This window comes from Arachis hypogaea, chromosome 10 (assembly GCF_003086295.3).
Source record: "Arachis hypogaea cultivar Tifrunner chromosome 10, arahy.Tifrunner.gnm2.J5K5, whole genome shotgun sequence".
NCBI lineage: Eukaryota > Viridiplantae > Streptophyta > Magnoliopsida > Fabales > Fabaceae > Arachis > Arachis hypogaea.
In genome coordinates, this window is record NC_092045.1 from 92,729,700 (window position 1) to 92,755,755 (window position 26,056).

The window sequence follows — 26,056 nt, forward strand, 5'->3', positions numbered from 1 at the left end:
CAAATCAAAATATATATAATTTTTATTATTTATAAATTACTAAAATTATACTTTTAATTATGAAAAATATTTCATCATAATATATATAATCTGAATTTAATTGAGTTCAAATAGTTATAGAACTAATTTAATTACTTTTAATAAAATAATTTTTAAAAATAAGGAACTCCAATTAATAAAATAAATTATAACTTATTTATATTTATATTTTTCAAAATTGTGGGTCGTTACAACTATAATCCAAGTATTACATACACCTATTCTCTAGGACTCAACTCAATCCTATCTGGGCACAAGTTTCAAGATAAATTTGACTTGGCTATGCTAATACCTAGACTCACCACACTAAGTGCTTACCCAACTTAGCAAGGGATACCTCTTAGTTACATGACACAAGACAAAAAATATAACCAATAGAAATCTGAAATCACTCTTGGATTTTTTCTCAAGTGTATCTCTCAGCTTTTTTCACTCTATGGCTTTTTTTTCAATGCCTCTCTTTCTTATCTTTTTCTTCACAAAGAAAAATAAGAAAGATATATATTAAAACTAAAATACAAAACATTAAAACATGAAGGAGATTGATGACTCACAACTTTAACTTTATGCACTAAACCCAGCATCTGAACTCATAACTTTGTTCTTCATCTTGGTGGAGTGCTCCCTTTAGTGTAGGTGCAATGCTTCCAAGACTTCAAACTCTATTGTAAGGTTTTTCTCTTCTCTCAATTCGGGTTCTCTTTCCTTCCTTTCAAACGTATTCCATTTTTTTCGTTTGTACCTTAGTTTAAGCCACAGTTAGGGTTCCTCTTGAGTCAACTTCTTGGATTTTGAGCTTTGATCAATCTTCCCTTCTTTTTCTTCAATCAACCCCTAAATTAGGGATTTCAAATTTGATTTATTTGCTTGACCGAGAAAAATAGAGTAGCAGAAATGTTGTTCTTCAGTGATAATCCCAAATCCAAACCCTTGAAAATGTACTTTGGCCCCAAGTATCAACTTGAGCCTTTGATTCACAGTAGGGATAATCAGAAGCTACTTTCTTCATTTATCACAAATTAACATTACAGAGAGTTGGTGAAGAAGTGAAGAAATAAGCTTTCATGCAAATGGAAATAAATCACCTTTAATTTCTGACTTAGCATAACATGCCTTTGATTAGTGTGATTGGACATTGCTTTTCGAAGAAGAAGCTTTCTCTCTCTCTCTTTTTCTCTTGTGTTTGTTCAAGTTGAGCTTGGGAAGCTTAACCTAGGATTGATTTACTAATGCTTGAAACACTTTGGACTTGGTTAGGATTAGATTTTCTATTCAGCCCATTTGATTTCTTTGTTCCTTTCCTCTGGGATTTGTTTGTGGATCAAAGCATTCCCCAACAACCTTTATTTCTTTGTTCCACTTGTTTGGGCTGTAGTTTCTTTATTTTTGAGCTTGCATCACTATCACAAGCAATCAAAATCAATTGGGTGTTTAACCCAATAAACCAAAGTTTGTCATCATCATTAAATTAATTGAATTCTCAACTCAACACTAATTATTGCTCGATATAATAGATACAATATGACTTAATCCAAAGATTGAGCAATAATAAAGTTCAAATATATCCTAAATTTATAAGATATAATTGATCTATGCACAAAAAAATAATTACCTACTAATCTAAAGAATCATATTAAAAAAAAGAATTAGACCATAATGCAAAAACTTGCTTTTAACCAAGACCGACTAAAACCTTGGACCCAAGATTGGAAATTTATTAAAACTTTTACTTGTCCAAATGGCAAAAGCAACTGCTTTCATCCACTTCTAATGTAATTCAATATTGTTGAAACTATAACAATCTTTGAACCATTAAGCATGCTTCTCTACAAACTCATTTAGAAAATCAATAAGCTTGTCCTTATTGACATTTGGTATCACCACCACATGTGCTAAATTTTTTCTGGCATACTCCAATCTTGTTATCTAAACACACAAGGTATTGAGCACCACATAAATTTGTGGTTGAAGACACTAACTCAACCAATGGATTTCTTAAAAAAAAACTTTTGGATCCTAATATAATAAAATATAGAAAAAATCAATTCCATAATTATTTATATAGAGTAAATTGAAAAATAATTTTACAAGTTGTACATCACTAAAGAAATTGGTCTTAATCTTGTTTTTACAAGTAATTAATCTTTTTAATTTTTAAATGCAAAATAAACAAGCTATAATAGCATAGACAATGTTATATGCCAAAACCAATATGCTATAAAAAACAAATAATTACAACAAAAGTACAATAATACATAAGAGTTTCATTTAGAAAAAAAGAGGAGAAAGAAAATAAATATGTATTCAATATCACGTTTCTAAAATTTAAATATTTCTAAAATATAAACTAATAAGTTTCACAAAATATAATGAGATAAAATCAATCAAATCCCTTCAGGATTGCATCTTCATCCAAAACTACGCAAGTCAACATAATTTTCCTTGAGTGCTCCATTGTTATATACTAATACGGTGGGCAGATTTCGATCCGCATAGTTAGGAATGTAGTCTGTTGATATTATCTTGACAATATTTAAAACTCTAGATCTTGAAATGGGAACCAAAGATCCAAACCTCAAAACTTTAGCTGCTTCCTTCATTTCAGCTAATCTCTTTTTCCTATTAAAGAACAATGATTTATATCATAAGATATAGAATAAAAATAAGACCCAATCTACTTACACCTAATTCATCATTTATTCTCATGCCAAACTCTCAATTCAAATCTTAACAAACTAACCAGACATTAATATAAGTAGACTATTCCATATCTCCATCAAGGATATTGAACTCTCGAGTTTAAGAAGTTCCTAAATTGAGTTTGCGAGTTATATTTCACAATTCAATTTTATCTACGCTTCATGACTTCAAATGAACTCTAGAGTTTGATATCCTTGTTTGAGATTATTTGTTATGAATCTTAAATTTATCATATTGAAGCAAAATAAACCATAATTACCGACCAAATTTTAATCAACAAAACACAATCTACCCACAACAACTACCATTATCCAAATAGGTGGGATCAACTACAATGATCAACTGATGCCAACAGTACTATGTTATACACGATGAATTGTATTTTAGTTTTTCATAATCATTGTCCTACTTCCACGATAAAGGTTAAACTTTAAACAAGAAAAAAGTTGGAACCTCATTCAATTAGAAATTAAATAGCTTCTACCAACGAAATTACAACAACAAAATTCAATCATTCAAGCATAATCAAAGACTCTTAATCCATTTTAAAACTTTTCACTAGTTTACTATACAATTCTTTTGAAATCAAATAAACATTCAAGTAAAATATTAAACTCATAAATAAATTCATTGCCAATAAAAATTGTACATTTGCACACTTTTTAAAAGGCATACTCTGACAAATGGCTTTATAAAAATTATTGTGGAATCCTATTAGAGTAAGAACTTTTAAATTCACTTAAAATTTTCTTAGAAAAGAAATAAAATCAAATAAAAATAAAATCAAACCTTAAAGGAGTAGGTCGCAATGGCGGAGGTGGAGGGAGAAAGACAGAGATCAAAGTCGCTAGTGAAAAAGAGGGGCAAAAAGACGACAAAAACCAATAAAATCGTGGACCCGAATGTAGCGGTGGCGGCAGAAGCGTGTTGCGACAGCAAGAATCAGAGAACGAGTGATGGCAATTGAACAAGAACACAGAATAATAAGCAACGGTGAGTAAAAGAAGCAAGAACCTTACCAGAGCCAAAAGTGTCTTCTTTGAATTTGGGATTAATAGAAAAAAATGTGTAAAAAATAAACAGGGTCAATATCTAATTACTAATTTTTCAAAAATAAAAAAATAGAATTCCTTTTATAAATATTTTATTGTTGACTAATAATACTCCCACACTAAGAATCTATACCCTAAAAAAATTATTTTTTTCCTTTCTTAAAAAATTATTTTGTCACTCCTATTTATTAAAATAACTTTAAAATAAGTACTTCTATAATAAATATTTAAATATAAAATAATTTATTTATAAATTTTTTTTAATACAAATCATTATATTTAAAAGAGTTTAATTAAATTATTTTTTAGATTGACCCTTAATGATGTGCACGACATGAAGCAAGTCAAATATAATTAAGTAAAGATTATATAATTTTTCATCATTATTGATAATCATTATTAGACCACCTCTCCATTAGGTGTTAAATAGCGTAATCAGTCAGCGTGTGTGACTTGGGGCCAGTGTTGGTTAGCCAAGGGACACTGATCAACTGGCACGAGCAACTAAGACGGATGCGTATTGGCCAAGGTCATCAACATGATCGACGAGATAGCTGGTGGTTGGACTACTTATTGTTGGCCGGAGTGATTGGGGAAGGCGGTTGATCAGGATCAATAATTAAATGCTAAACGTTTATTACAGTATTATTTTTTCTTTACTCCAAGACCTTCTCATAAAAATGAATTTCTGTATATTTTTAATAGGAAAGTATAGGGAGAAATTGAGAATATTAATCAACGTGAACAATAGAGTAAAAAAAATTAAAATTAAAATCATAAATTAAATTATTAATTTATTATTTTAATTTCAGATTTTAAAATTTGAAAAATAAGGATTTGCAATTAGACCAAATCACAATTGGCACAGTTACTCCCAATATCACGCTAACCTCTCATTTTTCATTTACGATTTCTGGTCTGCAGAGTCACTCCGCGCCAATGTACTTTTCCGCTGTCCGATCAGACACCGCCCAGCCGACGTCGTCCATGCGACGCTGACGCCGACGCCACCCAGCCTCCCGCCGCCGACGCCCAGCCTCTCGTCGATGACGCACAGTTTCTTCGTGTTCCACTTGTGCGTCGTAGCAACGGGAGATTGCGTTGCAGTAGTCCTGTGCGTCCTCGTTATCGCTGCCCACCTGCCGCCGACCGTGCAGACCCCACCGAAGGCCGCCACCTCCCTTTACGCTGTTTGAGATGCACGTTATCCCCGTCGTCTGTCCTCTCCATCACACCATTGTTGCTGCTGTGCTGTACCTCATCGATGCCGCCCTTCCTCCTACCGATTCAACTCCTCCTCCTCTTCCATCTCTGGCCGCTGTGCATTCAGGTTCGAAGCCCATAGAGCAGATTCGCAACCTTGCCTAGCCAAAGTTGTCGTTGCGTGGTTGCTCCGTCGCCAAATCTCCTCCCCTGCCTCCATGTGTCGCCGTCGACTCTCTCCACTCTACAAATGTGTTGGATATTCAATTTACTAGGTATGTAGATGGTTATTTTAATTTTTAATTGGATGATTATTTTGTTTGATTCAGTTTAAGTATATACAATTAATAAATGCCGGATGCTCATTTCACTAGGTAGCCGGATAATTATTTTAATAACTACGTGGATAGTTGTTTAATGACGATCCCACGATGGTTATGGAGAGGGGGCTACAAGGGTGGACGATGATGGCCGGTGAAGGAGCTTCTAACACTGGAGAGGTAGGATGATTGATGAGGGTGATGGTGGCAGATAGTTTGGGAGGGGGAAGGGGAGGGTGTTTGGGTGAATTCCTTTCGTAAATTAGGTTTGAGATGGTTAATTTTTTGAAATAATTGTTTGAGTTTTTTGGCTTAGGTAATTTGGAGAGTTTTCTTACTTTTTTTTTTCTTATATTGGGCCAAATTCGGAGTCCATTGTTCACATTCTTTAGATTTTCCATTATTTTCCTAACAGAATTGTAAATATTAAAGAAAAAATATAAGTAGACAATAAAAATACTAAACAATGTGAACAATAGATATATCGGATGTTCATTTCACTAAGTGTATGGATAATTATTTTAATATAAGATTTAGGTAGCTAATTTAGAGGTGTAATGTGTTTTTATTTGATTGGTAGTTATTCATATTGTTCAAGAAAGTCATTAATCACCTAACATAACCCTATATTAAATCATTTCAATTCCTACCAAATTCTGAAAAATAAAATAAAATAAAGGATTATTTGAGTTTATTTATAATATAAGAAAAATGCTAGCGACTATTATCAAAATTTATTATTTTTTACCATCACTTAACTATTAACTCAACTTATTTTTAGTATAGTTTTATTAATCTAATAATTTAACAATATAATTTATTTCGTATATTTAAACATTGATAACTAACTAATAGTTAAAAATAAAAAATTTTAATAATTCTCTAACATTTTTCATAATATAATTCATCAAATTTTCAGATAAAATCAATTCAGTTTCTTCTTTTTATTCCTAATACACTTGCGTAATAACAATTGGGTTCTCGGAGCACGCACATACACATTAGTGAGTTATTTTATTTTTGATATTTGTTTAAAAGAAATAATAGTTGTCTTATTTTTGTATAATTTTTTTTACACTTCTTTTATTGTATAAGAGACAATTTTTTATTTTTTGTGATTTTTATCGATTATTTTTAATACTAAAATTGAAAAGTAAAAAAAATAAAATGTATTAAAAAAATACATATACATTCCTCAACTAAATAATATATAGTTTGGTCGCATAGCATGTATAAAAGAAATTTGTCCCACCCCTCAAAACAAAGCACAAATACCAATATGTAGATATCCTCCAACCACACACGGGTTAAAAAAAATTATGAACTTTGTTTTCACCCTTCTAATTCACTCAAGTTGTTTCATGCCATGATTATGACTTTACGATCACCTGAAGAAGCATCATGCGAAACCCATACCATCTAGGCATCTATCATCATTTAAGTATAAAAATTAAAAAGTAAATACGTACTATATAGTATATAATAACTATATATCATTTTCTGCAAGAAAATGACCTTCACATATAGGAACGAAATACCAACTTCAAGATCAAAATGCACAGATTATTACTGTACCCCTATAATCCCGACCCCTTACTATATATAATTCAAAGTCATTAAATTGTGATTAGAAATCATATATGTCGCCGTATAGTTCCTAATTGAGCTCCCTAATTTTCATGCTTCAAAGGTGCTGAAGGCCTCCAAATATTTGCTCCTTATAGTGTAAACAAACATAGATGTTCCATGAACAGAAGCAGCCAAAAGTGATTGCCTTTCCTTGAATCCATTGCCATGCACTAACACAGTACATAGCCAATGATTGATTCCTCAGTTTCCCTCCATTTACATGTATCATTCAGCACTATTATCACCTGCATTATTAGTTTTGTTATTATTATTAAGACTGGAAAGAAGGATCATGTAAATATTGTGATTATTGGAATACCTTTTGCGCTTGCTCTTCAAGGAAGTAGAAGTTGAAGGATTACTGTGCCAGTTCCTCTTCCTTTGGTTGATGAACCAATTATTGATCTGCTTCAATTGCAATCCTGTTTCCTGCACCAACCTTGCCTTATCTTCCTCCTGAAAAACCAAAACAATGAGCCACTTGTTACATAGCAGGTAGTATTGACTTCAGAATAGTAGCTTTGGAAAAATAAAATATAGTAGAATTCCAGGACCAGCTACATGAGTAATAGGAATATCATAATATATTCTAAGGTTACTACAGCGCTAACATTAGCGTGTGGACCATATAATAGGCATAATCTTAGACAAAATCTGTAGTCCTTATTCCTGTGCTTTGACTTATATATGACAAACTGCTTTTTTTTTTTTTAAGAAAAAAAAATGTTTAACAAAAGTCAATTTTCAGATAATGAACGTTGAAATTCGAGAATGATTTCACCAAACATTAGTAGAGCAAGTGTTGAGTTCTTACTGTAGGGTAAGGCCACTTGGAATGTGATTGCCACCATGCTTTAAGAACAGAGGTGGTGTCCCCGGGAAGTTTCCCGGCTCGTCTTTTGCGCAAAATTTCCTCTCTTATGTCCACAATTTTATCCTTATAACCCTACATGATAAAGAGAACTTGAGAGATCAATCACATGGAAAAGGATTTAAAATTAGGGGAGTTTAAGTTTGAAGTCTATAACCCTTATTACCTGTTTCAGTTCATGCTTCAATTCATGTCTTACACGTTCCATAAGGGATCTCTCATTCTCTGTTGGAACAAGAGGGCCAAATCCCATGCTATCGGAACCATCCAAACCACCATCAAACAGATTGGCATCACTGTCTACTTGGTCATCTTCATCATCGGACATTGTTGCTCCGGTACCTTCCCCTGGCGAAACTCCTGTCATCGATCACATAGCATGTAGAAAGAAATCATAGCTTTAGTACACTCATCCAATTGCGAAAAAGGACTACGCAAATATGCAATTTGATTTTCCTGGTCATTTGTCTACTTCAAAAACATAAGATAGTTTGGCAAACTAAGCAAGACATTGTAAAGCCTTTTTATTATAGACTTTATACATCACAGAAATTACAATCATTATGTCCTTATTATGCTACATACATTCCAATTTTAATCAAGTAGTTAACGGATGTTTATACGGGAAACTGTTACTCATGTCCCCCTGTTCCATTTAGTCTACCATAACTCAAGGACTTTGATATCATTTATTGTGCACACCTAAATTGACCGGTATTTTAACTTGTCAGAAACTTTGAACATGAGGTTAGACCCAAACTTTAGTTGCTATCCCGGGGAATTAATTGTTCTGAATATGAATTAAAAACAGCAAGAACTCTGTGCTATGTTCCTAAACTGTGACTCTAAACATGAAGCGCCACAAATTGCAGTTACTGTCCTATAAAAAAATAGATATATATATTTTAAAGACTCCCAAAGTTCAGCTAAAGGTTTTTTTTTTATCAAGGTACATAATATGTTGTGCCAATTATAGAGGGACATGAACCTGTCTCAGCAGTTTTGTGGAAGTTGCTCAAAAATAGGTAATGTGTTTGGGTGAGCCAGTCACTGCTTGGTTGGTTCCTTGATATCAGGAACATCGTTGAGGGAGCACACAATGTTAGACAAGAATTTTGGTACAAGTTATTTTCAATTTACCACTGTGACCAACCAACCTTTATTCCTAGTGTTTTTATTTTTATTTTTTTAAGATGAAAAATGAAAAAAGAACACAATTATTGCACCTGTTAGACTTTGTAAGGATTGCTCAATCTCCCAGCAAGCCATTACTGCTTCCATTGCATGGACACGAACATGTTGTTGGAGTTGTTCTTTGAAGGAACAGAGCAACAAAACATAGTGTGACTGCAACAATCAGCACCAACCATGAAATCATATTAAAATAAAGAACACAATTCTGGAATTAATGAATTACAAATAAAATAGAAATACTATTGTTCAAGCCCACTGCCATAATAGAGATATATATATATATATATATATATATATATATATATATATATATATATATGACTACAAAACCATCTCAATTATGAATAATAATTATCCAAATTTGAGATTCGACACGAAATCAACAAGGATGGAAGTCTTGATTATATAAATTTTAATACCGTATCATAAAACACGGAAAACGCTTAAACAAAAAAGCTGTGGGAATGAATGGAGAACAGAAGGAGTTTACCAAGAACTGGTCGAGCTCTTTGTCATCGCCGAGAGGAGCGTGAGCGAAGGAAGAGTACTTGGCCACCACATTCTGGGACTGAGCCAACTGAGCGTCGATCCTTGGTAACTGGTCCACCGGCGTGGCGATCCGCAGGCACGCCACGTGTGCCGACAGAAGCTGCTCGTAAAGCGGGTGTGACAGAATCTCCGCCTTGTACCGAGCATTCTGCCAGTTCACCAACCCACCTCCGCCCTCGCCGCCGCTATCCACAGTCGCCACCTCCCCCTTGCCGTCGCCGGCAACCTTCATATCAGGCGATTCGTTGTTGGACAGGGGGGCGACGTCGTCGATGACCTCGCTGTGGTTGCGGTGGAGGACAGGGCGGGCGAGCCACTGAGCGGAGGATTGTGAAGCAGCTGCGGCGGCGGCGGCGGAGGAGTCGGAAGCAGAGGCGGCGGTGTGGAGGTTGAGAAAATTGGTGGCGTTGGTGTCGTTGTTGGTGTAGTGGGTGCGGAGAAGGGCGTTGTTGAGCCAGTTGGGGTGAGGATCGGAGGGGGATTTGGCGGTGGGGTCAGTGGGGGAGAGGTGCTCGGAAAGTATAGCAGTGTTATCTGAGAGCGGTTGAGGTTGCTGTTGGTCACTGAAATGTTGGTGGTGAAGTGGTGAAAGGTCTTGAGACAGGTGGTGGTTATGGTATGCCATATGCCGTTAGAGTTAAAAGAAACAAACAATTCTATCTAACTAACTAACTAATTAACTAACTAACTACAACCAAAGCGTAGAGTATGGTTATGGTTATTACTTATTATTAGTGACTTAGTGTTAGTAGCTAGCTGCTATTACGGTGAAGGAAAATTCAGTTGAGAGAAAGAGAATCGAGTAGGAGCTAGCTAGCTAGCTAGGGAAGAGGGTGCTGTTTTCTGTTCTGTGGCTATCAAACCTGGTATTGCCTTGTTGTATTTGTATATTGAACTCTAAATTCTTACAATAAGGCCTTGTTTTTTCCGTTTCTCTTCTGCTGCAAATTGGTTTTCCGGTCACCCCTAATATTACTATACTTTGCCTGTTTGCCAAACTAACTTCTTCCCTCTATTTTATACTCTGAAATTCTTGTCCATTTTTCTTTTCAACTATGTTATCTACGAAAATTCAGTTATCGATATTAAATATACATTAAAATATAAAATATATATTAAAAATAAATTAATTAATATATATTCAGTGACAAATTTAATAATTAATTTTTATATGTACTAATATTTTTATTTTCTTTTTAAATAATCAGAGTGCTTGAAAAAAAATTGTTTTTTTTTGCTCTTCTTAAACACATGAAAATTATTTAATTATAACCATCATGATGGGTTTTTCTTTCAAAACTTTATCACCATCTCTCCATGGTGTTGATTTTTTGTATTGGTTAAAAAAAGAGACTTCCTATGGAAAACTTACAGAAACATCTACTAAGTAATTGATAGTGAAAATTAATACTAAGTAAATCTATGTGGAAAAACCATGCATGTATTCTTTTCACACTTCTTTTCAAAATATTATTCAATAAGTGAATAACAAATTATCAATAAAGTTCAAAAGATTATTAGTGGAAAAACGCTCTTTGAATTTTCAGGGTACAGAAGACAACACTAAGCTTAGCAACACCCAAAACCGTAGCCTTAATAATTTTTAACACTATTGCCAATTATAGTTTAACCATTATGACACGTTGTCTATCACTCTATCGTAATAGTAAAGGGAACCTTGTTCTTTTCTTCTTTTTTCATTGGCATTCATTGGGCCATAAATGTAGAGTAACCATCTAACCATTTCCTAATCTATCAGGTAACACTAGTATATTCCACTTTAAGCTATTGTCTATTTTAACGGTAACAATAGGTTGTAAATATTTATTCAAATGTCATAAATATTTAGATATAATGGATAATTTGTTTATTAAATATAAATTTTTTATTATTTATAAAATATAATGTTTATTGATATTTTTTGCCATATTTTTAAATTATTTAAAGATTATTTTGTCGATAATATTTTTAAGAAATTTTTTTATAAACGACTGAATGTTTTGAGCACAAATTGACAGTCAACACTTATTATTGTTAACGACAACGGTTTGCGGTTGTTGCCAAGCCCATAAGACATATATGATATATGTAGGTGTAGGGGTGCACATGGGCCGGGTGAAGTCGGGTTTGATGTGACTCAGACCTGGCCCGAAATATACACCGGGTCTATTTATTAGACCCAAATCCGACCCTAGACCCGATGAAACTAATACACTTTTGGGCCACAATTATACTGGGTGAAAACCGGGTGAAAATCGGGCCGTTAACATTACATTACGTTGATACCTTCTTGTAAACTAGCATGTAAAAATATCCAAATTTCTAAGGATCCAACCATTAGTTAACATGGTAAAATTTACTTAGAAAAATATAACAAGAACCAACCATTCTTCAAAATTAAAGCATAACCACAATCAATATTAAAGCATAACCACAATCAATACTAATATTGTCTAATAATACCAAATATTTAAATCAATACAAATAACACAATCTTATGTATTAGTCTAAAATCTTATGCATTCTAAACATAAAATATTAACTTATAGTCTTATAATGACTAATAACACAAAATATTAAGGTTTACAATACTTAAATTCCACGTAAGAATAGTCATGATCCATCACTAATAACACAAAATATTAATTGTATATGATGACCGGGCCACCGGGCTGACTTCGAGTGACCCGAGTTATGGCCCGGACCCGACTCGAAATAATGACCGGGTCTATTTTTGAGACCCGTACTCGACTCTAAACCCGATGAAATCACTCCAAATTAGTTTCTAAAGTGTTCGGAATCGGGCCAGACCTTCGGGCCGGGCCGGGTCTGTGCACCCCTATGTAGGTGTTATTCTCTTAGTTTGGTTGAGCATATATACTTGCTTTTATAGTTTTTCCAACAATGTTATTTTACCATTCTTTAGGTTTTTACCATAAACTCGAAACGAAGGCTAGCTACATGTGTAACAAAATAGTTATTGGGTATAAACGCAAGTAAATCTACATTCATTCGATCCTAATTAAACTTGGTTGGTTTTTAAATCTATGTAGTAGTGTAATATAAACATTTTCATTTTTCTCTTTTTCTGTATTAACTAGACTCATGCAACCTTTACTTTTAGTCACCGATAATAAGATGTTCACTAATAGTAGAGCCAATAATAATGTAAGAAAATGCTTTTTCGATTATATGCTACCACACATTTAAATTTCGCGGAGTAAGTCAAATCAATTTGGAAAATAATGGATCACGTGGTAGACAAAATAGATCTTATTTTATTTTCTTTTCTTTTTTCCCCATATGATTTTGCAATCTATGTTAGCATTGTTAGGTCAAGAAAGGGTTGCTGTGTTTCGCCGTAAAGCATAAACTAAGGACCAAGAAGTTTGGTTAGTTTCCGAATACAAACTCCACACGCAAAATATATAAGTCTAAATGAACACTGAACAGTGTTACTTTGAGCAATTTTTTTTACCGACACTATTTCTTTTTATATATCTTTGTTTCCTTCCAAGTAACCCCGTTAATAAGATTTCGTATTTAAATTCTGCAACATATGATGTGTATTTACATGTAGCGTCCAACCAGACTATTCTCTTTGACTAGAAAATATAACAAAATATTTAAATGAGATATAACTATCCACATACAGTAAATCCAAACTTTGTTATAATTTACATATGCTTTATTCATGCACTCTACATAAGTTTTTACTGTTGTCAAATTCAGTATTGATAATATTCTGTTTTTGACTTTGAGAATTATTGTGTTAAAAACAGTCATGCATGAAATCAAATCAGACAAATAGACAATAACAAAAACAACAATGTTAGGGAACCAATTTTATATAAGCCAAAAATCACCAACTGGTAAACCAGAGGTACCGATAATTTTAACCGGATGTTGCTATTGATAGGCACACGGATGTTTTTTTTTTCGTAAATTGGATGATTTTGGATATGATTTCTATGTTTCATGTGTTACCCATTAATAAAACATAATTAATTATATAGAACCAACTAATGAATGATCAAAACATCTGTTCTGTGATTCTCTCCTAACACTAACGTATCTTTCCTCATGTTTTGAACGTAGTCAACAATAATTTAAAAAATAAATTAAATTATAAATTAATAAAACTAATTATAATTAATTATGTTGTTCCATTCTTAACTGATTATTAATTGGTTCCATATAATTTTCCTAACAAAAAGGCTTCTCCATTTAGAAATTGAACTGAATATCAAATGAAATAGAGGTGTACGTGTATCGGTGTATGCAAATTAATTGCTCGTATTATTATACAGCAAACTGTGAAGTGTCGGTAAACTGGAAGGAAAAATTTGAGAGAAATTAAAAAAAAAGAAGGTAATGACATTTTTCTTTTTCTCTTTACTTTTGTCATAAACAATGCCACATATTATTCTTTGGGCAAATAGTAAATAAACTTTTCTAATTCAATCATAACACATGAATCCATCATGGGTAATAAACAAGGAGATTTTTTTTTCTCTAATTGTATTATGGGGATCGATATGATTATTAGATGAGATGATAATTACACGAACATTTATCTTTGATTTCAAAGACTAAAATCAGATAGTAATCATGATAAGAAGATAAAAAAAAATTCAGCGAGATAAATAATAGTTTCTTTTAATTAAAAAAATTAAACGATAAAATTATTTAATCATACTCAAATTTAGTTTGATAAAATTTTTTAAAAATATATTTATATTTTTCAAAAGCATAACTGCACAAATATTTCACATTGTGTTTGGTATATAAAACAATTGTATGTTTATATTTAATTATAACTTAAAAAAAGGAATGCTTTTAAAAAAATTAAGGATCCTTTTCAGCAGAAATTATTTTTTATTTGAAAAAGATGGTGATATTTTTTTAGAATATTATATTTGAGATATTTTATAGTACAATAAGATATTTAGAGAAATTTTGACATAACAGACAATACGCAGAAAAAATATTGTTGTTTTTTTGTCAGAGATTCGTAATAGTTTTGGACACGTGGCACAATGGGGTAACACGTAGATCGTGTTGATTGCTTTTTAAAAATTTGTCGCAATTTTTTTAAAAATTTTCTGCAAAGATTCGCCACGTGGCGCGACGGCAGCAACGCGCCCCTGCGTGTTGACTACTTTTTAGAGAGTCACTAGAGATTCGTCGCAGCTTTTTCAGAAGTTATTTGAAGAGATTCGCTTTTTGCATTATATTATTATTATTATTATTCAAAAATAATATTTTTAGAATTTAATTTGCAATTATTAAAATTTATAAATAATATAAATATTAATATATGTTTTTAAGATTTTTTGTTTTAATATGATTATTTTTTATTTTCTGTTATAATATTATGATTATTCAAAAATTAATATATATATATATATATATTGGTTGTACTGGGCTAATAGGAACCTTCTGTTCCATAAATTTGATCCACTGGAGATGTGGTATACGGATGATTGATGACGTCTTATGGACAATGAGATTGTACAGGTCTCAAGAATTGGGGAGATCAGAAGACATGCCGTGTTGCCAACTGCTCTTGTGGAAAGGTGGAGGCGGAGACGACTCACACCTTCATATTGCCGGTGGATGAGGTTATAGTAACACTCGAAGATATGGCACATATATATGATCTATCAATTGATAGAGAGGTTGTGATTGGATGAATGGATAGTAGTCATGACTTCTTAGTCAACCAGAGCATGGCGAGTTTTGGCAGCGAACCCACTGTCAGTAGTTCCTCCAAATATTACATAAAATTGCCACGAGTTCGCTATATCAGAGATAAACAACCTTTAGACACTTGGAAGTCTATTTAGAGATATGTTAGGTGTCACATCTTCTATTTGTTGGGTACCACCCTCGTCGTAGATAAGTTGACAGCCTATACCCACGTGAAATATCTACCACTGCTCTACAATTTTGAGTAGATTCACACTTACACTTGCGGGACAGTAACTCTCGTGCACCTTTACAGATCACTGTGTCATGCATCATGGTACGATTGTAAGGAGATTGAAGTCTCTATTAATCTATTGTTTGTTTGGGAATGGGACCGAATGTCGTGGTATGCTCCCATTCTGAAGTACAGAGACATGATTGAAGCGGGTTACATGCCGGATGGATAGAGGATTGGGACAACTACTGCAACACTCAGTGGTGAGAGAAGCATATGCTTCCAATCGCCGACTTTAGATTGTGTGCTGATTACCGGAGTCGGAACTTGGGTGCCTTTGGGATGTGATTGAGGTTGTTGGAAGGAGTTCCTTATCAACCACCACAACAGTAACCACAACCACCACAACATTATACAGTGTTTCAGTATTTCCTTATTACCAACCACATCCACCACAACACAGCCATTACAATCAGCACAGCCACTACAGTCCTTTGTATGCTGACTTCCCCTAAATCCCATCACAGATGCCTATATTGGGGGATGATCAAATCAATCGATGGGTTGCCACTAATGTGGATCATTTTTCATATTGGAGCACATCTGAGATATAATAGAAACTATCTCAACCACATCGGGCATCGGTCGATGGTGCCTCTCGTTGAAAGAATGCTACTTCTGACCACACCTTAGGTCATATGTCGGTTGATACTTGAAGGAGTGGTAGCATCACTCCGCATATTGTTACGGATCAAGGTCATGTCGATATACCACCAACTGTTTCGAGCGATCTTGACTTGAATGTGGCAACGCAAGAAATTGTTGACGAGTATAACTCTAGTACGTCTACTCCGGCAGAGACAGGTGGGTCGGGTATGGCAAAGGGAGAGGCGGGTGGATCAGGTATGCCAAAGAAAAAGGCAGCTGGTCAGGGTCATCCGATCCATATAACCTATGGACTGAGGTCCATCCACCAAATAGGTTTACTTTGTCATGTCTTAATAAGTTAGTGAACACGGGGACAAAGTGAATGACTAGAAAAATATAAGCACAATTTTTGTTTTTTTAATCTTTGTATAAGTTGATTGTACCAGAATTTTGTATTAATATTAGCAGCACATTATTCATTAAAAATTTGTGTTTAGTCTAATTTAGTTGTAAAGTTAACAAAAATTTTCAGCTATGTTAACTGATGAAGTTATCAGATAAGTTCAAATAAAATAATTCATACCGTTAACTTAAAAATTCAAATATATTAACTCATAACATTAACTTAAAAATGATGATATATTAATTTAAATACAGTGACTAACAAAGACCTACGAACAACCACTGCTAACAACCCCACTCGGTCCAGCACACTAAGAACATCTACTTCGGCTTGACCTTGTTTCCCACAGAGATGACATATTCGAGGACCATACATTTTCCGTGAGTCCATTTCATTCAGGTAGTGGGTCGACTTGGGACAACTTTATCAAATTTGCCTCAAGGCTGGATTAGCAACCATCGTCAGTCCCGTGTAAGAAGGCCATGTCTCTGGATCACTTAATGAGGCAAACTCCATTCTGTAGACTTTGTGAATCTCTGACATCTTGTACATGTAATTGACATACACCTGCCAATCGAGGCACTTAGCACAGCAGGCAATAACATGGAAACAAGGTAGTTGCTCTACCTGAAAGTGCCCACAGTCACACACCCACTGCGCAAGATCAATAGCTAACACTTTTTCACTAGACATTTCGTGCACCTCAAACAAACATTTCTTCTATCAAATCGGTGCACATCTGTATTTTCTACAGATCACATATTTGATTCTATTTTCTGAGTAGCAAATTTAGAGTAATTATATCTGGCATGCTTGCGCTTATGAACCTCAACATTCTTTTGCATAAATAGCTCATTCAACTGATAATATGTTGCTCGGACGAGCGCTGATACAGGAAGATTTTAGACACCCTTTAACACTGAATTTATACACTCGACTAGGTTCGTCATCATGTGACCCCATTGATGTCTTTCATCAAACGTCAATACCCAATGAGGACGTTCCATGTTGTCGCACCACCAGGCATATGCCTCGCCTCGCTTTTGCAACTTTCTATAGTTGATGTTGTACTCTTTCATTGTCCTTGAATAGCTTGCAAATTACATCGTTCATAGTCGTATTAGGTACTACTAATACATCATGTGTAGAAATAACAGTATCGTCAAATACCTATATTGACAATAAGCTTATGCAAGTACGAGACCTTTAATAACCTTAAGAAGTTTCTATCAATGTGCCTAATGCAAAACATCTACCATACTCTTGTTGGTTGCCAATCACTGTTGCTGCAATTTATTGCTTCCTGTATTGACTTATATCGATCGGAGATTATCCCCACATCATCTCTCATAACAATACTTCTTTGTAAATAACTAAGAAAAAGTACCAGGTATCAACGGTCTTTCCTCTACAATGGCAAAAGTATTGGCTCAATGTTTTAGTTCCTATCTTGTGCAACTGCAACCAAAAGAGCAACTTTGTATTTTTCATAAAGATGTGTGTCGTCAACCTAGACCAAAGGCTTGCAATGACAGAATGCTCTAATGCATGACAACTGAGCCAACCATTTTCTGAACCACTACCGTGCACCACAATGGAAAAGCTTGGTAAGATTCTTCCTAACTACAAAAAACTTTTTTATCAACTTTTTCTTTGCTAACTAAACCTTTTAGTAACTAGGGATGGCAAGAGTACCTGACCCTACCCGATCGGGGCGGGTAATAACCAGACCTGAGGTGATGGCGGGTTTAGTTTGGGGAGATGTAGGGTCAGGTTTAGGGTGTATCTTCCCTGGAGTATATATATAAACATTAGGGATTAGTGTTTGCCTCAGAACATAGCCTCAGCCCTCAGACCATCACCTAAAGACTATAGTCTTCTTCTTCTTGGCTTCTCCACAGAAAACCTCAGCTCCCGTCACCATCACAGTTCCCGTCGCAGTCACTGTTGAGCTCGTCGCCACGATGATGAGTCTGTTGCCATCTACCTTTACAGCTCTCGTCGTTATTGCTGCCGAGCTCGTCGTCTTCCTCCTGCTGAGCCCCTTTCCTCTACGTAAGTTCCACTCTCTCTCTCTCTCTCTCTCTCTCTCTCTCTCTATCAAATTGTAAGTCTATTAAGTTCTTCTCTTCTTCTTCCACAGACTCATCACTTGCTTGCCATCTCTGTGAGCTCAAGAGTCGCCACTGCAGCTTCGTCACTATCACCATTGTAGCTTCTCTCCTTTTCCTCTAAGCGTGTTGCTGCCTTCCTTATCTATCTCTCTGTCCTCAAGTAAGTTCCCTTCTCTCTCTCACACACACACATTATGAATGACTCTTACGTTATGAATGACTGAATCTGCAATTTTTATTTAATTGAATCTGTACTTGGTGAATATGTGAATCAGTGTTGCAATTTCTAATTTCACTGTATTTTTTATTTCACTAATTTCTGTCCATGATTGAGAATTTTTGTTGGTAAAGCATTTTTCAATGAAATTTCGTTGCAAGTATAGTTTTAAACCAACAAACAATCCTCAATCAAAGTTTAATTTGTTTGTCACAAGTACAAACTCCAATAAAAATAACCAAAGTATTTAAACATCGGGTCGTTTCTCAAGGAATTACAGAGAAATGTACATGTTATTGGCTATGGATTGTATATTTTGGGTTTTTGAATAAGGGATAAGAAATGTAAATTGCAAGAAAGTAAATGGAACTCAAATGTAAAAAGGTCTTGGCAAGGGTTGATGGTTAAGGATCTCTATCCTTGTCACTAACCACAACATGATAATTGCAAGGATCAATCCCATTAAGTCATCCTCTAACAAGTGAAGGAAAGTCAAATGAGCTTTATCAATCCTAGTCCATAAGTCCTAGCCATTCACTAATTAATTTAGTGAGACTAGTGTTAATGGCAACAAATTATCAATCGCTTGGACATTAGTAACTCTAGATCACCTAAATTACCATCCCAAGCCAAAAATACAAAATTCTGCACTAAAATCCAACAAAGCATTTTGTCAAACACTTGGAAGGCATAAAAGAAAAGCATCATAAAAGTGCAAGAATAATAAATCTACAACTACTCAAAGCAAGGAATTAACAACAACAAAGTAATTAAACAATAAGGAACATAAAACATAAATCGCATTAAATGGAAATAAAAGGAAACACAAGTGCATGAACATAAAAGTGACTAAAATATGAAATTAACAAAAGAAAATAAAAGAGTAAAGATGTAGCAATAAGAAGTTGAAAGGAAAAGTAGATGAAAATAAGAATTAAAACCTAGATCTAAGAAGAGATTTGAATTTAATCTAACCTAATTTTAGAGAGAAGAGAGAGTTTCTCTCTCTAGAATAACCTAAAGCATGTTTCCAACTAAACTAATTGCTCCTCCCTTCTTCCTTCTTGATTTCTGCATCAAATAGTCTCAGGAATAAGTTGGATTTGGGCATGGGAAGCTTAGAAATCGCCCCCAGCGTTTTTACTTTTATGAGGTCATGTGCTGGCTATGACGCGTACGCGTGACAGTCTAGCATTTTCCTTGTCACGCATACGCGTCGCCTTCGATGATGCACCTCTTCACGCGTGCACGTCGCTCTAAGCACTCTAAATCCTTATTTTTCTATAAATTCTCCATCTTGCATGCTTTTCTCTTCAACTCTTTGATCTATTCCTTGCCCTTTCAATCCTGAATTCACTAACAAATATATCAAGGCATCTAGTGGAATCAAAGGTGAATTAAAATTGCAAATTTAAAGGCCTAAAAAGCATGTTTTCACTCTTAAACACAAATTAGGAGAAATTCACAAAACCATGCTATTTCATTGAATAAATATGAGATAAGTTGATAAATCCCCTAAATTAAGCACAAGATAAACCACAAAATTGGAGTTTATCAATCCATAAATATATCAATTGCTCGAAGTTGAAATGAAGTGTGCATGTTCTCATTTGGGTTTTAATGGCTGATGTTGGCATGTTGCAATATTTTATATATAGTGTGCATGTTGGCATGTTGAAGTTGAAATGAAGTGTGCATGTTGGCATGTTGCTCATTAGGGTCTTTGTGATTTTGCTTGGTTTATATATGTGCAATGGGTATAATTGCTAATGTTGCAATATTTTGCTCAATTTTTTTCAATAGGTGCTTTATATATGGTTTGCTTAGTTTTTTAATTTTTTCAATTTTGTTTGTCTAATCGCTTAGTTTTTCATGTCTCTGATTTTTCTATTATTGTACCCATTTTTTTGTCTTATTGTTGTACCAATTTTAGTCTTCTAGTATCTTTAAATCCAACATTACCATGGTAGCTAGATGATGATGATGATTGAGCCATCGAGGTACTCATGGTAGTATATCATCAGGTAATGACAGGGAAGGAGATGAATTAGAATCTGAAAAATAGTACTTGGCATTGCTTCTTTTTTTTTTAATATATATTTTAGTGGGAATTATTATTTGCTTAAGTGAAATCAACTATTTAATTCTTGAGAAATTGGAATCATATGCAACATAGTTGAGTGGAGCTACTAGAGCTATTCGCAAACCTAGTTGTTGTACAAAGTACTAGCAAAGTAGACACCCTTGATAATGGTTATCAGTGGAGGAAATCGCAATCCGGGTAGCCATTCTCCTCTTAACTGTTTTGTGGCTCTCTTATTCCCCTTCATCTTCATGCAACTTGCAAAGCTGAACTTGGATTGGTCTGTTTTAATTTTGCTGCGAGAGTTACTTCAGGTGCACCAATGTAGGCTGCACTGTGAGGAAATACATTGAGAGAGCATCACATGACCTTAAATCTGTGATCACTACATACGAGGGCAAGCAGAACCATAATACTAATTAATTTGTTAATTGCTATCTCTGTTAATTTTCATGTTTAAATCTTAATTTTGAAACTTTTAATGATGATGAAGAGTTGGAAAATGATCAAGAATAAGGATTGAAGACTCATTTATGTCTAATGTTGCAATTTCTTGATTATTATGTTAAATTTGTCGTTATGATACATTAGTTTCTTTTTTTTACAATTTCATGTTATTTGACATTGTATAAATTTTATGTTTGTATTTTAATTTATATATGAATTTTAAGTTTTTACATTAATTTATGTATGAATATGTAGATTTTAAAGTGTTATTTAATTGTTATAGGGGCAGGTTAGGGTACAGTGTTCTACAACCCGCAGGTACAGGAGAGGCGGGTAGCAGAAAAGTTAAAGGAGGGCAAGACGAGGTCGGATAGGGAAAAAACCCGTCCCTACCCGCCCGACTACCAACCCTATCGGTAACTGATGGTGTTGTTGAACCTGGATTGGGCTTTCGCAATTATAGATTTTACCTTTAAGGATGGGTTGGTTTAAAATAATGTTCTTATAGCCTCAATATTCATGTTTGAGTCCAACTTAGAATGATCCTATGAAATCGTTCTCATGGTGCACATGTTCCTTCTGTTGTATCTCTGTATCTCCCAATGATCCTTTTTCTGTATAAAGATGGCTCGAATAAGTCAATCGCATACACGACCATACATCTTGCATTTTGCATAGAATGTCTATGACTCGGACTCATAAATAGTTTATCAACTCCTCTAGAGATAGTGTAACTACTAATTGCCACAACAACCGACTTTCTAGAATTGTATTCCATTCTGATCCTGAACTCCCTCCTCAAGATCAGCAACACCTACAGAAAAAATAAATCTTCACTCACCGATCCTTCCAAAATATACATTAAGGAAAATGTATTACTCAGTCCTCACGTGCCTATGTTCGCATATTCAAAGAATTCTGATGCATGCATGGCATCAAGATCCAAGCTACGCATAAAAGGTGAAATATCCATGGGTTGACTGACCATGGGTAGAACCACTATATTTTCCACCACTGCCTCACCTTCCCTATAAGCATCCTTGTCTTCATCACCAGCTTTGTAAGTAGTTTCGAAGTCCTCTTTGCTATCACTATTCATTCCTTCGTACACTTCAACTTTATCATCTTCCATATCTGAGTCATGTTGAATTCCATCTGCAACTATATGTTCAAACTCAACATACAACTTAAGCTTTGACTGTTGCACTTGAGCCTGTCAGTGAATATGAAATATATGCTAAATACTTGCTTCGTCAATTATCGGTATAATATCAAACTATTATTAGGTCGCCAAATATGATAATGCACTACAAGAAATGCACTGAGTACCGTCGGATTCATCAAATAAATCTGACGGTAAAATGGCAGCATTTCACATATTTAGGCACCAAATTACCATCAAGTTTATCCTATGGTAAATCCGACGGTAATATTCTGTCTTTTCTATTTTTTGGCACAGTTAAGTCACAATTAGTAGACTCTTGTTAACAAATTGTTGGCAAAAATTTAAAGTTAGTAGAAATCAACAAATTATTTTATTAAGAAATAAATGGTCTGAATACAATAAAATATCACAGATGTAGAATATAATGAAGTAAACAAATCAAAATGCATAAAACCATAACCCTTACAAATCCTGGTAATCTTCATCGGTGGCGGCGTCATGGTCCCCCTGCCGAGGCAACGGAGTAGGTTCTATCATTGGTGCCCCACAAGCAGCATTGTCACTGGAACCAGCAGCATTGTCGCTGGAACCAGCAGCACTGCTGCCTCCAGCGTGGATCTATTGGCTATACTCCTCCATCTGCTGTCGTAATTGATCAAGCTACTCCTGCTTCTCCATCACGTCCGAGCTAATGGCAACGCGTGCAAGAAGGTCTCGATACTTATGCTCAGACTGCTTCGCTTGCTGGTGAAGCTCTTGTGTTAGCTTCTGCACCTCCTCCCTCAAGTCGAAAACTTCTTGGGGATCAGCAGGGCTGGTGGCAAAGGCAGAGGCAAAGGAAGCCGCCAATGTGGAGGAGCAGAGGCCACTACCTGAAGCAGCGATTCTTGTGGGGTTTTAGAGGCAACCTCGCACCAAACCTTATCAGGATGTACCATAAAGGTCTCGAATTTGGCTTTGTCGTCTCCCACTAGGCGACTGAGATTGTTGGGTCATGGCCTCCAACCTTTTCATGTACTCCTCTTGCGGCACACATGTTAGTTATAATTAGGATAATAGTTAAATAATTGACTTTAAATCAAATAAATTTGAAACTTAAGATTAATTTAAACTCACATAATGGGCTGCAGACCATTCGTCAGCAAATCTATCCATATTTGCCTTCAACGTATAGGTATTCTTGTAGGTCTCCGCCAGTGTCGCCTCACGATCCAATAACTTAGACTACAAATTAATATATCAACCAATAAAATAAATGAACAAATTAAACAATGATAGACAAATATATATAATAATCCAAAATCATCATCCATGAGTCTTAGATATGGTATTCATCATCCTTATTTATTATTATGACAATCCAAAATTCAACATCTAAGATCATCATCATATAATTCCCAAGCTACTGGCTATATATGGTTATATTAAGTATCATCATCAAACTCAATAAATATTTCAAACCCTTAACATACTTACAGATAGATATATATAATATTGCTCATGATCTCACATTAACAACACCATATAGCACCTAATAAATTAATGATATATGAAATTACTACTAGAAATTAAAATTAAAAGAAACAAGTGAAGTAAGAAAAAGAATAATAAGAAGCTTGGAGTGACAAATACCCTTTATCTTTAGTCCTAGATGCGGATTAATGTTTTCTTTTCTTGACTATTATTCTAGTCTTCATCATCATCACCCCATCATCATCACAAAAAGTTAAATGACAGCATGCTTTGGTAAATGAATTCAAATTAGGAAGTTGGGAAGTTATAATGCAAATGCTAAATATTTTGGGTAAAACAGAGACACCAACCATCCTATATGCTTACAACCTAGTTTAACCATTCCAAATTAAAATAAACTAATTTTTACACATTATAAACCAGTCAAACCGTATCAGAACCAGTTCAAATATGAACCCATTTTGTATATGATTCAAACATTCTCTCATCATCAACCACACAAATCAACCAATTAAATCAATAAAACAGTCCTATATCAGCTCAGCTTAATTCAATTCATACAGGACTATATAAGTATATATCAACAGAGCAAGGCTAACACCAAAGATCATATTCAAAACAAGAATGCTTACAAATCAATTACATGCTTATAAAATAAATAAACAAATTAAAAAACTAATTCATGTAACTACTAAAACATTAAACAATGCCAAACTTCTTACTAGACTGCTCTTCGTCTTTATGAAGGTCACCGACCCACCCGTATATATCGACGACTTGGGCAAAGCCCTGTTAGCGATATTCGTCAGACGATGATGCTTGAACCCCACGTTATATCTAAAATAGGCCTCCAGATCCTTCTTGATGTTTGATGGATCCACGATGTTAGGTGGTCTTTCCCCTAACGAATATCGCTCGTCATCTGCTGAAGTTGTTTGGCTGCCCAGTGGTTGTAGATCTTCCTGATCATGAGATTGTGTTATGCATCCCATATGAATTTCAATTGCACAAAGTAATTCACCAAGTTTAATTAGTCGAAATAAAATAAAGTTCAAATACAATTAATTAATTCAAACTAAATTGGATTCTTACCGCCCACTTTTGAAACCATCGCTCTCTGGTCTCAGCTGGGATCTGCATGTAGGTCGGCCACGGGTGATCGTACATGGACTAAATGACCTCGGTGATCTCCTGTGTACAATCATTGGGGTTTGGTGCAAATCTGTCATAGGAAAAACCTCACATTAACAAACACATAGAAACACCTAAACTTAAGATAAACAAACTTAAGATCCAAAAATTGAACTCACGACTGCATGCCATCGGATCAAATCCTCAACTGGATGACGGGCGGTAGTGGAGGGGAATCCTGCTGGGGGCACTGGAGGAACCACCCACCACAGGCTCTGTCGATGTCGTTGCTACATCTACAGGGGGCATAGCAGAAAGTGGCACCTAATTCAGGTTTGGGACCTTGATAAATTCCTGGTCCGCTGGACCCGCCCATGACATCACAGGGGTCGACGGGATAGCCGAGGCAAAGGGCGATGACTATGCAGTTCTGGGGGATTCGGTGGAAACTTGCCCTCTACCACGACCACATGACCTACTTGACCTACCTTTGCTACCTGTCGTCATGTCTATAGAGCGAATATATTAATAACATAATAAACACCAATAAATAATAATATAAGAAGAAACTCAAGAAATAACAAATAATTCTAAAAGTGTTTCAGTTTAGTAAATTAACCAAAAAAAATATTACATAGTGTTTTAGTTTTAAAATAATTAAATTAGAAGGCATAAGTGTTTTAGTTAGTTTAGCAAACTAACAAGTGCCTATAGAACAATAAAACACTAATTGCAAAGGAGAAAAAAAATTTTCCGTTAAAACTATAATGAATATATACATATATAATATAATTGTATGTGTCAAAAGCTAGCACATGTACATTAGGTTATATTAGTTCTCTTGTAAATGTCATAAATAGTTATCATAATACCAACTTACCAAAACTAGAAA

General features: G+C 34.6%; 1 protein-coding gene across 1 annotated transcript; it reads right to left on the bottom strand.

The window, feature by feature from the left end:
- Positions 1–6,716: 6,716 nt before the first annotated feature.
- On the bottom strand, positions 6,717–11,000 carry LOC112715947 (homeobox protein knotted-1-like 3). The gene is made up of 6 exons (XM_025767789.3): positions 9,499–11,000; positions 9,041–9,161; positions 7,981–8,174; positions 7,758–7,889; positions 7,263–7,399; positions 6,717–7,188 (listed from the first exon to the last, which is right to left on the bottom strand). Exons 1-6 carry the CDS (start codon positions 10,180–10,182, stop codon positions 7,185–7,187), a joined length of 1,272 nt encoding a protein of 423 aa, XP_025623574.1. The 5' UTR covers positions 10,183–11,000; the 3' UTR covers positions 6,717–7,184.
- Positions 11,001–26,056: the final 15,056 nt, after the last annotated feature.

What these genes read in the sequence shown, in the direction of transcription:
- LOC112715947 (XM_025767789.3), bottom strand. Translation starts at nt 10,182, where the DNA reads ATGGCATACCATAACCACCACCTGTCTCAAGACCTTTCACCACTTCAC. An exon ending in ATCCTTACAAAGTCTAACAG is followed by an intron (nt 8,175 to 9,040) that starts GTGCAATAATTG and finishes GATCGATGACAG; the next exon opens with GAGTTTCGCCAGGGGAAGGT. An exon ending in TGAAGCATGAACTGAAACAG is followed by an intron (nt 7,890 to 7,980) that starts GTAATAAGGGTT and finishes TTTATCATGTAG; the next exon opens with GGTTATAAGGATAAAATTGT.